The 15,050-nt window shown below is 40.5% G+C and overlaps 1 protein-coding gene across 9 annotated transcripts in view; it reads left to right on the plus strand.

Annotated features, from left to right (window-relative positions):
- The first annotated feature begins 460 nt into the window (after positions 1-460).
- Positions 461-15,050, plus strand: part of SBNO1 (strawberry notch homolog 1) — a 42,721-nt gene continuing 28,131 nt past the window's right edge. Inside the window, exons 1-7 of one of the 9 annotated variants that reach the window (XM_050923468.1) lie at positions 461-580; positions 6,316-6,367; positions 9,960-10,087; positions 10,846-10,950; positions 11,799-12,108; positions 13,589-13,633; positions 14,048-14,148. In XM_050923468.1, coding sequence (XP_050779425.1) covers positions 6,361-6,367; positions 9,960-10,087; positions 10,846-10,950; positions 11,799-12,108; positions 13,589-13,633; positions 14,048-14,148 — 696 coding nt within the window. In that variant the 5' untranslated portion in view covers positions 461-580; positions 6,316-6,360. Of the gene's footprint in view, positions 581-3,405; positions 3,470-4,431; positions 4,542-6,315; positions 6,368-9,959; positions 10,088-10,845; positions 10,951-11,798; positions 12,109-13,588; positions 13,634-14,047; positions 14,149-15,050 lie in introns of those variants that run through there. The other 8 variants (XM_050923471.1, XM_050923467.1, XM_050923470.1 and 5 more) reach the window with 8 other exon arrangements.

The following is a 15,050-nucleotide window of genomic DNA, read 5'->3' on the forward strand; positions in this document are numbered from 1 at the left end:
CCGCCTTGCGTGCGCACGCCAACGGGCGCCAGCGTGCGAGATCACGTGACTCCTAGCGGCCGACTTCTCGCTCTCCCCTCCCCCACCCACCGAAAACTGGGCCTGCACCGACATTCTCGTCTACGGCAACTGCCGTGGGCTAGTCCGGACAGAAGAAGTCGGGACCCAGGACTGTCGGGGAGCTCCGTCGACCGGTCCAGGAATTTCTTCCTTTACCCTCTACCACGGGCGCTAAAGGCACCACGTCACGTGATGGGAGAGAACGCGGGGAGAAGAAGAGATGGCCGCTCCTCTGATGGGAGGGGCAATGAGAACAAGTCAGGTGGTACAGAGCGCGCGCCCGCCCGCGACGCGACGCGCTGGTGTCACGTGGATGTGGCGCGCGGCATACGGCGGGAGGAGGGGCGCCAAGTGGTGAGGTCACGTGTTGCGGGGCCGCCGCCGCCGGCCCTGGGCCCCTCCTCCATGAGAGGGGAGGCAGGGCGGGCAAACATGGCGGCGGTGAGTTAGAAAGCGTCGGACGGCGGAGCGAGCGGCGGATACTTCCAGGAGCGGCCGTAGAGGGATCGAGAGAGAGTGAGTCCCGCCCTACCCTCTTGCCCGATACCGCGGGGGGCCTTCCGGGCCGCCTCAGGCGGTTCCTGCTCCACGGGGCTGCGGGACTGGCGGGGATCCCCCCCTTCAGCTCCCGGTCTGGGCAGCCACGCACGGAGCGGGGCCAGGCATTGTCCCGCGGCCTCCCCCGCTCTGACCCCACACAGTGCGGGCAGGCGGCCCTTTGAGAGAGCCGCGCGGGGTAGGGAGCGGTCGGTGCCTAGGCATTGTCTGAAGGTGGGGACTCAATGGGGAGGAGGGTGTAGGTCGCCCTTACAGCCCCTTCCTCTAAGCCTGCCCCCCAGCCCGAGCAGCCGGCCCCGCAGTGACTAGCTCCCCCACAGTGTCCCTTTGCCGTCGGGGACTCTGTCTTCCCGTGCCCCTCTGGAGTCTTCCTGGGTGGAGGGCGCTAATCGCTCCAGCTGGGGGGCGGGGGGTTGGTATAGCGGTGTGGGGCCGGCTCGCACTGTTACTGCCGCCGGGGTCACTGGCCCAGGACTGAGCGAACTTTCCTACCATTGGCTGGTAACACGTATCCGTATGGCGAAGTTTATTGCTGGGTTTATTGATATAGTCTCGTAGGATCCGGTGGATAATGGCAGAGAAAACTTGTGGCCCTTATAACGTGGCGGGGCAACTCCCCTGCGTCCCCGTTTTCTTGTTGGTTCAGCAAAATGGCCTGTTATCTAATATTTCTAACTACTGTCGTTGTGTGTCTCTTTAATCGCTTGGGTAATTGTTACAAATAGAGCCTCTCTAGCGAAGGGAGAAGAGTAGCTGGAAAAGATGTCTTTGCTGCTTAATTGGCTTTAAATGTTGGTAGGAGCTTCTACAAATACATCTCTGTAAGCTTAATGCTGTTGTTAAGGGAATTCTTAAGGTGTTGGAGATCTGAAAACAAAAGTAGTTTATGGGACGCAATTACGCAGCCAATTCTAACCCAACCCGGAAGTTTATGTCCTGAACACGTGTTTGTGGGCAAGGTTAGGAGGCTGAGGGTTGCTGACCCTTTAGTGAGAGGAACCTATTCGTTAATGTTTGTGTAAATAGCGAGTAAAGTGCTCAAGGGTCCCTACGACCAACTGGAATCAATGGTGGGATTGCTTGCCACAAACAGTAACGATTAACGAATGAACCTCAAGGTCCGGTTAACTCTGACAGCATACCACAAACAAAGGTTGCTAGGGAGAGTAATTACTTAACATGGAAATGCTCTTAAAACTTTGAGAGGCCTCCTTTTTTTCAGTCACAATGATTTTTTAAAGTATTGATATCTCAACCTTTTTATTTGAGGAGGAAGTTACATATCTGTTAAAAAGTTCTTTCTGAAATAGATACTTTCTTAGGTCATGTATCCTGTTAAAGAATGGGCTAATCAGTTGAAGTGTGAAGGGATACAGTTTAAAATTATCTGACAAATTTGCAAATCTTGTTCATTTTTCTGTTTTATTTAGGCTACTCATTGCATTTTATATTGCTTAATAAGTTTCTTTTAGTTTTCATTAACTAATACAGTGGGACAGTACTTAAAGTTTATAGATGTTTAGACTTCAACAGTTTTCATTTAATTTAAAAAAAAATTAAACTATTGAAGTTTCACAACTTTTTTTTATTAATCCTACATTTTTGGGGCTTGATCTACCTGATGGAAATTGATTTATATATACAATGGTGTATGTTGTGTTATGGTACAGTATTCGTATTGGCTTTCAAGGACACACTTCATGTTTACAAGGGCTGTAACTTTACCTGAATCTAAAAATAACACTTCTGACAAATGAAAATAGGGTATATCTCTCCCACTGTCTTCCTTCCCACAAGTATATCCTTTGTTGTCTAGAATAAGTTTTTTTTTCTCAACTGTTGCTAAAATGGTGTGAGAAATAGACATTAACTGTAGGTGCTTGAGGAGAGTTCTGGGGCAGACAGCTAATTGAAAAGAACTGTCTTGTGTATCTCAGTCTATACTAGTACTATCTTCTGGAATGAAGTAGAGAGAGGCTGGTGACCCCCAATACTTTATTGCAGACTATCTCATTCTCCAGAATCTTACTTTTCAGTTGTTATTGAGAGCTGTGAACTGCCCCATTCATTTCAATGAAGGTGCTAATTTATATGCCCAGTTACAATTTAGACATGTTATGATGATAATAGCATGTAAGGATAGAGAGAGGACAGGGGCAAAAATCAGCACTCCGAGGCACTAATTTCTTTTTGACTCAACAGTTAAATGTTGCTCAGGAATGGGCAACCAATTTTTTTCCCCATCCAGTGAGACATCTGAGCTTCCCCTCCTCCTTGGTTGAGTGTTTTTGTTTTTTTTTTTTCTGGACAAGTGGCTTCCTTCTTGGTTCTATTGGCTATGCTCCTTCCTGTGCTGGAGGCTGTCTGCAGGCTTGAGCAAACATTGTTATATTAACTAAACTAGGGGTTGCTTTCAGGATTTTCTTTGCAGCTATGATGACTAGTAGGGGGGTGGGATAGCTCAGTGGTTTGAGCACTGGCCTGTTAAACCCAGGGTTGTGAGTTCAGTCCTTGAGGGGGCCACTTAGAGATCTGGGGCAAAATCAGTACTTGGTCCTGCTAGTGAAGACAGGGGGCTGGACTCGACCCTTTGGGGTTCCTTTCAGTTCTAGGTGATAGGATAGGTATAGTTACATATGTGTGTGTGTGTGTGTATGTGTATGTATATATATGTGTGTATATATATATGTATATATTTTAATTGATAACTTAGATTCTGATGTCATTGCATGACACTGAGAGCCAGAGACCTAGGCATGTGCCTATTTTTCCTTTGCCTTATTCCAGACTTGCCCCAGGGGTATCTGAACCCATTGCAGAGGAGCCAAGCCTAAGGAATCCATCAGATCTTGTATGGTGATGTTTTGAATATCTGCACAGTCTAATATGTAGGGCATCTGATTTTGGCTTCTGAAGAAGGCAGAGCTTGTGAGACCAGTGCTATTTCCAGTTTGAGTTCTGTGTCTTGTAGTCCTAGCAGAATTCTTGCTAATAATTCCAAGCAAATTTTATTGTGATCTTATTTTTTTGACAAGGCATTTCAGATCACTTGTGGTAGTAGTGTAAGAAATGATCTCGGGACAGATTACTATGCTGTGTATGGAAGCAAGTGAAGGCAGAGGTGGAGAATGTTAATTGTTACAAATAGAGCCTCTCTAGTGATGGGAGAAGACTACTGAGAAAAGGGTCCCTGCGACCAACTGGGATCTATGGTGGGATTGCATGCCACAAACAGTGATGATTAACGAATGAGCCTCAAGGTCCAGTTAACTCTGACAGCACACCACAAACAAAGGTTGCTAGGTAGAGTAATCACTTTACATCGAAATGCTCTTAAATTTTGTTCAGAAACAAGGCCTCACCTTTTTCAGTCGCTATGAATTTTTTTAAAAAATTGATGATATCCCAACCTTTTTATTTGAGGGGGAAGTTACATCTGTTAAAAAGTTCTTTCTGAAATAGATACATTCTCAGAAGGTCATGGATCCTATTAAAGAATGGGCTAAGCCAGTGGTTTTCAAACTGCAGGTCATGATCACTACTGGGTCATGGAATGTAAGGCTCCGGGTCTTGGCAGCTCTAGTCAGCACCGCGGACCAGGCTGTTAAAAGACCTGTCTGTGGTGCTGACTGTTCTGAAACTGTGCTGCACCCCAGAAGCAGCCAGCAGCAGGTCTGGCTCCTAGACAGAGGGGCCACGGGCTCCGCGCAGTGCCCCTGCCCTGAACACCTGGCCATTGGGGGCTGAGCCGGGGAGAGGGCATGGTTCCTGTGGGCGCAAGTAGCATTCAGCCACTTGCGCGCCTCTGCCTAGGAGCCGGACCTGCTGCTGGCCGCTTCTGGAGCACAACAGTCTGCAGTGCCAGGACAGGCAGGAAGCCTGCCATAACACCCTCCTACACTGCTGACCGGGAGCTGCCCGAGGTAAGCCTGCACCCCAATTTCCTGCCCCAGTCCTGAGCCCTCCCAAACCCAGAGCCCTCTCCTGCATCCTAAACCCCTCATCCCCAGCCCAGAGCCCTGACCCCTTCCTGCACACCAGCCCAGAACCCCCTCCCACATCCTGAACCCCTCATTCATGGCCCCACTCCACAGCCCTCACCTCTGCACCCCAATCCTCTGCCCAAGCCTCTCATCCCCACCTCTGCTGGGTCACGGGCATCAACAATTTTCTTCAACTGGGTCTCCAGGAAAAAAAGTTTGAAAACCACTGGGCTAATCAGTTGAAATGTTAAAGGATACAGGTTAAAATTATCTGACAGATTTACAAATCTGATTTATTTTTCACTGTTTTGTTTAGGCTGCTCATTGCATTTTTATGCTGTGTATGGTAGCAACTGGAGGTGGAGAGGGAGAAAGTTTGTGTGGAAGCTACAGCAAGGATTTTAGTATTAAAGGCTGTTGGCACTGTTGACAATAAGATGTGTTAGCTTGGGTTTTTAGTATTCCACATAGTGTGAGACGTTAGGTTCACAGGGGATATGCCATAGACATCAGTGCTTTAAATATTAGCCAGTGGCTTGGAGGGTTTGGTGGAAGCCATAGCAGATTGACTGTGGCAATTGCAAACACACAGTTGAATGCAATTTATGAATAGAGAAGTTCTAAAAATGTAATGGTATATTTAGTGTTATGTGACACATAGGGGGCTTTTTTTAAAATGGAAAATCTTTCTGGGCTTGAAGTTACCACCTTCCTTCTGGGGAAGAAAGTAAGCTGGACATCTGTTTCTGACTATCCTAGTTTTATGCTGCTGATTTTGCACTTTCCACCAAGACTAAAACAGGGAAGGTGAGAGACAAAGATTGGCAGGTTGGCACGGATATATGCCATAATAAAAATGGCATTGAGAATACTGACAGTTGTGTTCTTAAATCAGAAGCTTATTTTTGTATGACTTGAGAAGAAATTGGTTTATATAATACATAATCTTTTGCTTTGAAAAAATAGATTTATAGTGGCACAGCATATCATACAAAATGTTTACTGAGCCATTTTTATAGCATCTTTTTCGTTATGACAGTCATTTGGATTTTTCTTTATGCTTTCTAGAAAAAGTCAATTGTACCTTTGCTGTCAAGGTATCTAGTTGTATAACAATTTTTTGTTTTGTACTTCAGCTTTTTTTGGTGACTCTTAACAGGTTGGGTCTTGTTCCTTAGTAGTATTGGGACTGTTTGCAGGCGGCTACTTTTTTTTTTAAAACAAGATTCAACAATGAAAAATTTAGGGAACAGCTTGTAATATCGTCAACTTTTTTAAAAGTAACTTTTGTGGGGATTTTGGGAGGCAAGAAACAGAGCCTTTTATAGTATTGCACAACTTGAGCTACAGAGCTTGATAAAGTAACTTTGGCTTATGCTAACTAAAAAGCCTTATTTTGTAAAAATTATGGAGTTGTATTTTGACTTGATTAGCTTAGTTTTAGGTTTGACTAAATGAGTGTAAGAATATAAGCAGTAAGATATTAAGATGTAGCTTTTTTTCTATTGTATTTCTGTTTGTGTTTTTGATTCTAAATTAAAGCAAAACTGAGTAGTTGAAACTTTGTATGTTGAGCTTAGTCATGTGAGTTAAGTTTCACAAACAGAAGATTAGCTATTTATTGAATATTTTTAACTTCAGCGACAATGTCAGGAGTTCAGTATTCCCCTAGTGTTTGCAACCAGAACACTGTAACTTTGTTCCGATTATTCAGGAACCAGAGTACTGAAACTAACTGGTCCAGAGTCGTCCAAACTGAATGCCAGGCGAGTGAACTGTTACAGTTCTTTCACTTAATCTAAATGGTTAGCAATAGATATCTTTAAGGGAATTAAAAATGGAGGGATTTATGAGGGAGAGTGGCTGTTGGGATGTCTTTTGAAGATTACTGTGATAATACAGTTGGAGTGCTCAAATTATCTAATGGTGAGTATAAAACTAAACTTGGTTATTCTAGGAACATGTGAATTGCTACTAGTTCCAACTAGTAGTCATCCTTTGTAGACCCTGCAGTAGGCAGGTATGAGATAACTTGCCCCCAGGGAAAGCTGCTTCCTTATCCTTTTAGTTGGCTTATACTCAAGCATGAGTATTTATATCTTCTAAAACTCCTGTTTGTTAATATTTATAACCCATGATATTCTTAATATACATGCTAAACTTTTAAATGTCTTGCTTTGAGTTCCACGGACTAATTGTTCATTATGTAGGAAAGTCTCTTTTCCCCCAATTTTGGATTTGTCCTATCTAAATCACCCCATATTCCTATATTATGAGAGGAGATAGATTGAAAACTTCTGTTTACCCCATTCATTATTTTCGCAGACTTTTATCTTGTCTCCTCTCACTCAACTCCAATTTAAGATAGACAATCCCAATATTTTCAGTTGCCTTTCATGAGATTTTTCCCTGTGCTTAATCATTCTAGTCACCTGTCTCTAAACTTACTTTATTTCTGCCATCTCCTGGTAGAGTTGGGGTGACCAAAACAGTATTCCAGGTGGGGACATTCTGATGATATGTAGAATTCCATTATGATTTCCTCATTTAGTCTCTCCCCATTCACCCTTTTGGCCACATTAAGCAGAAGTCTTCATTGAGCTAGTAACAATGATGTGCAGGTTTCTTTTCTGAATTGAAAGTTTACTTAGAGCCCAGTGAAGTGTATGAATAGTTCACACTGAAGGGAATAATCTGCATTACTTTGTGTATGTCCGCATAGAACAACTTCTTCCACTGTGAAGTTCTCTCTGCAGTTCCTGGAACTTATCCAGTATTGATTAAACATTGTCTTGTGCAGACTTTGTCGCCTTGCTACTCCCACTCTCTTTCAGTTAATTTATAAATGTACCAATCACTGCCAAACCAGTCTGGAACTTTGTGGCATCCTACTGTTAACCTTTTCTCATGATGAAAATGAACCATTTTTTCCTACTTCGATTTTTGCCTTAATCCAGTTTCTAAACTGGCTACTTAATTTTTTTTAGGTAGCCTCTTTTGAGGGATGGTCAAAGGCCTTTTGGAAGGTTAAACTGTCACCTTTTTCTTTTAGTAATTTATTGACTTCAGATAATTCTAGAAGACTAGTCAGATGATTTTTCTCTGAGAAAGCAGCAGTGCTGACTAGATCTCCTCATCATGATGTTCTAGGTATCTTTATATTTAATTCAACCAAGTACAGAAGTAAGGCTTACCGGCCTATAATTTTCCAGATCACTCTGAATGCCTTAAAGTATAATATTTGTTACCGTTTGTACAATATTTGTTACCCAATATTTGTTACAATATATGTTTTTAATTGGATTATATGGTTTTACTGACAATTAAATCTGGATGTGTCCTCTTTGATTTGGGGCTCTCGCTGTTCTCGCATTTTGGCCGTGTCTAAATCTTGTCTATTTTTTCTGCGTAACATCTCTAAGATGCAGCCTTTCTTGTTCATCCCCACAATTAAAACCATCACGTAAGCTCTCAGCTTGCATCTTGATTACTGCAACATCCTTCTTTTTGGCCTTTACAATCCAATCCAGCATGTAACCCCGTCTTTGAATGCCTCCACTGGCTCCCGTTTCTCTATCATATCAAACATAAGCTGCTTGTATTCACTTCCAAGGCCCTTCAGTCAATCCCCATCCTACCTCATTTGCTGTTGAGCTGTCAATGCCAGCTTTTGCTGGTACTTGTTATATTTTCAAACAAGCACATTCCTGTCTTCTCCCATGCTGCCCATTTTTTTTTTGGGAAGTTTTCCCTGTAAAAATCCACAAAGTGATTTCATTATGCAACTCCAAAACCCTCCTAAAGCGCTCCTTCACCATGAGGCTACAAAACAGTTAACAGGCTGTTGGTGTGGTGAAATCACTGCCTGTCATATTGACCAACATTGCTTCATTGTTTCCTTGTGCTCCCCTGTCTGTGTCCATCTGTCTTCTCTTGTTTTATACTTCGATTGTAAGCTCCTTTAGGTAAGGGCCATCTTTTTGTTCTGTTTATACAGCACCTAGCAGTGGGGGCCTTATCCTTGACTACGGCTCCTAGACACTATGGTAATAGCTACTAACTTCATTCTTAAACTGATGGATGGAATTTACATTCAGTTTGTTCTAGCATATTTTTTTGACACATCAGTTTTTGCCAGTACTTCTAGTATTAGTAGAAGAGGGTAGGTATCTTCTCAACAATGGGCAGTCTATAACTAGGGAGCACAAGAATTTTGCATCTTTGAGCTTGGTCTGTTACGTGTTCTGGCAATTGTCAGCAGTGTTGGTGCTGTTGAACCAAGTGTTGAACATATCTTAGCCATGAGTGCAGGCAAGGATAAACTGCTTGGCATTGTTTTGAAAACTTTGGGTAAAACCTTGTTTCTGAAACAATGCTGAATGTTTTGTCCTTTTCTATGCTTACAGCTAAACAGAGTTAAGCTACACAGTGCAGACACCTGTTGTCAACAGTGAATAAACTCTAGGAGTGCAAGCAAACCTATACAGAAAAGTGATTAACTGTAGTGTTTGAGCAAAAACAGTCCCTTTGAGGAATGAAAGGGGATATTTGCATTATGATTTCTAGTAACTGGGCTCTTCCCCCCTCTCCTCCCCCCCCCCAAAAGAGTATTTGATTTCTTAATTTACTCCAGGATGGTATTAAAACTTAAAATTAACAGCTATCCTATACATGAAAAGCCCATGGCCTACGTTTTGCTCTAAGTGTCCCATACTAATATTTGCTGACTTAATAATTAAATACAGCAGATGACCATTTATCTTGCCCATGATGCAAAAAATCTTCTCAAATTTATTTATGGTACAAAAACTAAAAGCTTATTAGTTTAGTATAAAACAAGTATTTCTAGAACTACTTAAATTAACTGACTTTTCCTGAATTCTTGTCTCATTAAGCAGGTACAGAATTGTTATAGGTTAAACAAACCAATTATTTTTAACTACTACCTAAGTACTTCTCCCTGCTTAGGCAATATGCTTTAGGGGCTGTTCTTAAAGGAACACAGCATAATTTGCACTTCCATCTCACCACTTTTGCCTACCAGTATTACTTGAAACTCCTACAATTATCAAGATACAGGCTAGAAGAAACCTTTTTTCACTTTGTTTACTTTATACACAAGATGCTATCAAATGCATAGTTAGGTTTTCATTGGTTCCCCCGTTTATGGGGATCTTGACAGGAATTGTCAAGAGACTCTGGGCAGATTTAGAACCTGAAACTTGTTTTATGAAAGTGACTAATTTGACTGTGCCCTTAAAAATCAGATGATGAAATATAAAATTCTAAAGGTTTTGCAGAATAAACAATGATTACAATTGTAACTTACACCTGTGATCGTCTTTATTTTTGTTTTAGAGATGGTGGAGCCAGGACAAGATCTGTTGCTTGCTGCTTTGAGTGAGAGTGGAATCAGTCCAAATGATCTATTTGATATTGACCCTGTGGACATGGGCCTTGCAACACCAGCATCAGCTGTTCAGCAGGTTAAAAATGAGAGCTTTTTAAAATTAACCAATATTGCATAATATAGAATCATAGAATTCTTTAACTATTGTGAAAGAGTGGAATTATTGTATGTTTTTCATTGCTGTGCTGGGCTTGTGTATGGAGAAAAAATTGAGATGGTAATCACCTGTCTTAAATATGTATTTTAGAAATCAAAAGTATATAATTGACTGAACGTATATCAATATAAGTTATATATACTTTCTAGGGCCACAATGTCCTGTATACACACATAGAACTTCCATTGATGTATCTTGTGTGGTTTTCCTCTCCTCTGAAACAAGCGAGAATTAATTTAATATTTGATTTAATCTCCATGACAACTTACATACCACAAGAATGGAACACATTTTTGGACATAGAAGTGGGTGGGTGAGATTCTGTGGCCTGTGTTATGCAGGAGGTCAGACTATATGATCATCATGGTCCCTTCTGACCTTAAAGTCTATGATTCTATGAAAACAATAGTCTGTCAACAGAAATAAAATTGCAAAACTCACTCAGTTTTCACAGCAGTTAACTGGAAAGGCTTTATGCTTGAAGCAATTTTGGGGGCAGAGTCAATGACTTGGTTTGCTACCATCTTGGTTTCTAAAAAATTAACAGGCAAAGCAAACGAGTTGGTCATTAGTTTTAACATGGGGGAGTGCGGAGGGTGGGCATAGTAGTAAAGGTTTTCGTTCTTTTTTTCCTACTAAAACTGGTACCTGATCGTGCTTGCTTTCTTTCTCTCTAGTCAGTGCCACTTAGTGCATTAGAACTAGGCTTGGAGACTGAGGCAACAGTTGCTGTTAAACAAGAACCAGAGACTGTGTCTACTCCAGCACTATTAAATGTCAGGGTAAGAGCTGACATATTTAGAGTTTTATATGTGTAAAATAGTGAAGTGAGGAAGGCGTGTAAATTGTTGGCTCTTTGCCATCCCTTCAGTATAATTCGTAATACAGTCAAATTATTTTCTGGCTTTTTCAGTAAAACTCACGTTTGAAGGGTTGGCATGATGTATAAGAGATGCCATGTCTTAGATCAAGCCAGATTTAAAGGGAAAAATTGTTTAAGGAAGAGCCCAGTTTCATTTCTTATGAGTACATTTAGAATAAGGATGCCACTAAACCTGATACTATTACTAGATCTTACTAAAAGATTATATAAAGTAGAAGTAGATCAATATCTGGAAGGTAGGGTTAACAAAGAATCTCCACAGAAAAAGGAGATTTAAAATAGATATTAGTTTTATTTATAAACTAACTGTAAAACCATGTTGTGCAGTGTGTAAGATTTCTTTACAAGCCAAGCTTCTCCACACAGCAGATGTACTTTGTGTCTGGATGGTGAAAGCCTTCTCTTTCTTACCTATTCTTTCCTCCTCTTTTTGGGAAAAAAATCCTGTGGAGCTGGATCCTCCCGTGAAGCAATACTCCTGCATTTTGGAAGAAGCTTCTTTCTCAGACTTCCACATCCTGAAATAAAATGGCATTCTAGCATCAGTTAGTTGTGCAATGGAAAGATAATGACAGTCCACCAACTTTAAGAATAAAAAACCGCTGCACACTGCTTAAATTGATACCTTTGTCCTCTAGCTGACAGGCATATAACGCAAGATTTGCTTTTTGAGTATTGTCACTTCGAGAATCATCAGATGATATTTCCGAAACAGGAAAATCTTACGTTTTTGTTTTTCTTTTCTAGCAACCACCATCAACCACAACCTTTGTGCTGAATCAAATAAATCAGCTTCCAACTTTGGGGACTACAATAGTAATGACAAAAACCACACCTGTGACAACTACTAGGCAGACCATCACTGTAGCAAAAATCATTCAAACCAGCACAACTACTCGACCATCGGTTGCAGCACCAGCAGTACGCAATGCCTTGACCACTACACCTTCAAAGGACCAGGTCCAGCTGAAAGATCTACTCAAAAACAATAGTCTTAATGAACTAATGAAATTGAAGCCACCTCCGAATATTGCCCAGCCAGTTGCAACAGCAGCCAGTAAGTGGTTCTTTCCCCTTTATCATGTGCATTTTGTTTCAGAAATGTGATACTGAAATCTAATAAAAAGATCTTGGTGGTGGTGGTGGTTCTGGCTCTGTGGAGTAACAGAGTAGAATAGCACAATAACATTAAAATTGAGCCTAGGAAACCTAACACATGTTGGACTCCATACTTTCTTTTTATAATGTTGAGAATTTGGAAGTGGCGCAAAATGATTGAATTTTTAAAAACTCAAGAACCCTTTGATATATCCTTTTAAGAAATGAGACCAACTGAAAATAAATTTTGAAATAGGATGCTGGTAAATGACTGATGTTAGTAATGTTTTCTATATAGCAATTTGTTAATCTTGTTGAATTTGCATTATTTGAACCTAAGCCATTGTCTAATCTGTTGTGTGTGGTAGGGGAATACTGTCCTTAAATTATAGTCACAACCCTTTCTCTTTCCTTCCCAAAAATACTTCTACAACAAGCTAGTGTTTTGAATTCTAGCCATGTTTCTCTAAAGCATCCACTGGGGAGGGAATAAACAGAAACCTGTGCACTTCACCAAAAAAAATTAAAAAATGCATCCTTCTTATATGTCATATGTTAAAATCAATTGTAGTGGTGGTTAATCTTTTATAGACGATTTAGTGTTTCTCCAGCACTCCATAATTAGGGGGAAATTGTTGCAGGAAAAGTTAAATGGTAAGTTACAAATATTGGGAGATCTAGTATGTATAAATAATCTGAGATCCTGTGGCAGGATAATGCCTAGAAACTTAACTACCAGCTTGAGTTGATGCTGTACTGTAGAAGTTTTTGCAAGTTTTATAGCATATATATGTGGATTTCAGAGTGAGTTTGTTTTTTTTTAACTCTCCCTCTGATTCCATGTTAATGTTCAAAGGAGTGCATTGTAAACTTGAAAGTTAAAATTTCAGGTACCACATGTCAGGAGTCTCCCAGGTTTTTTTTGTTTTCTGGAACGTGACATTGATTTTGTAACACACAACTGCTGAACATATAATTCAGCTGTCCTGTGAAAGGGAACCTTTTTGGTTTTTGTTTTTTTGAACAGCCCAGAGTCCACTGAAAGCAGACTCTTTTCTGTTCCCTGATAACATCTTTGCAGAAACACTTAATAGGACTTGGAACAATGAAGCTTTACAACAGAGGATTTAAATGCTGTCTTACTATTTAACATACAGTTTTTAGCTATTTGTATATTTATTTAACTCTTCTTACAAAAGTAAATTCTACAAGTCTTACATTTAACTTAACGCTTTTGCTTTTGCATACTGGAAGTTTGAAAGATAGCTCCTTAACTAAAACTTCCACTGTATCTGTCTTTGTATAAATATTTGTCTTAGATCTGTACTGTGACTCTCATCACCATTAAATTCTAAACAGAGGAAAATGAACAAATGTTTTGTAGTTGTCTATTTGTAGCATTTAAAACAATTCAGTCCAACATATTGACTTTCTTACAGAAATAATTGTAGTGTCTCCAAAGGTGGTAAATGCCACCAAACCAGGTAAGATCACTTCTCTTGATAAAACTGGGTTTGTGGTTTCCTGTTAAACTGCCTTAGCTCTCAAGTGAGATGGCATACTATAAAATGACCTATATAAAGGTTTGGTGAAGGTGTCTTCTCTTTAAGTTACACTTAATAGAATCACGCATCTCTCTCAGATATAATGGTACAGGTTAAACTAAAGATTTAAGTACGTGTGGCTCCCTCAGAAGGAGGCAACAGGACTAATTTCAGGCACATTCAGAATTTATGTAGATAAATATATTTGGCTATTGTTCTTGAGGATATCAGTGTACTATCAAAGATTTTAGATCTTCATTTCCAGCTGCCTTGACTGCATGATGTATAAATCAATACAACAGAGAAAATGTAAGGAAAATTAATAATTTCTGTAAAATGTAATTTTTCTTGTAGCTGATCTAAGCAATGGTGCGGTAAAGAAGGAGGCTTCTACAAAAGAAGTAACAAGAATATGGGTAAATGATGTAAAAATGAGAAGTTACTCACCTACTATGGTGAGTAGTAAGAATGAATGGATATAGTTTCTTAAATGAGTTTTACATATAAATGGCCCCAACTGTCTTTTTAGCTAGTTTCAGCTGTTGCTCATGGAAACTTCCTAGGTTTCCATAACCACATAGCATATCTGATTCTGAAGGAGAATTTTCTCTGGCTGCAATAGTTGTGGAGTGGTTGGTCCAAGCAGACCAGACCGCCATTTCTCAGCTGTTTCCATATGAGCTAGTGTGGTAGTCATTTGAACATCAGGCGTCTTTCATGAGAACCCATTGTGCATGCTGAAGGGTATCCTACCTGACCAAAGCTGATGTGCAGCTCCCTTGCTCTGCTGTTGTAAACTTCCTCTGTATAAATTTCCCTGTCATGCAACCAGATGCACAGCTCTCCACAGTTTGAGGCTATTAATGTTTCTGTAGCAATTTGGACCAGCCTTGGGTTGTATAACCATAATGTAAACTCCGTTTCTTCTCCCATTGATATGCTGGGTGTTTAGGGAATAATTAATACTAATACTATTGAAACGTGCGCTTAAATCGTTCTTCAATGAGAACTAGATTAAAATGAGTCTATTGTGTGATCTCCAGTATGGTATCTGGAAGCTGTCTAGATCTTTAATATTAAAAGAGCTATCTTGTGCTGAAGGGTTTTGTCTTCAGGCACAGAGGAAGTTTTTTCTGCTTCAAAAAAAAAAAAATAAAGAGTACTTCAGGCATCTATTGTGTAGTAGCTGGGCCACAGGAGGATAATGGGCTATTGTCATCTTTGTGAGTTACATTGGATACCACAGTGAAGGATGCGTTACGTATGCGTACTTTCCAATACTTTAAAGTCGTTTGAATCTTTAACCAATGGAAGTCTGCAACAGATTTCACAGAAATATTTACTTGAATGCCTTTTC

This window comes from Gopherus flavomarginatus, chromosome 15, assembly GCF_025201925.1.
Source record: "Gopherus flavomarginatus isolate rGopFla2 chromosome 15, rGopFla2.mat.asm, whole genome shotgun sequence".
Taxonomy (NCBI): domain Eukaryota; kingdom Metazoa; phylum Chordata; order Testudines; family Testudinidae; genus Gopherus; species Gopherus flavomarginatus.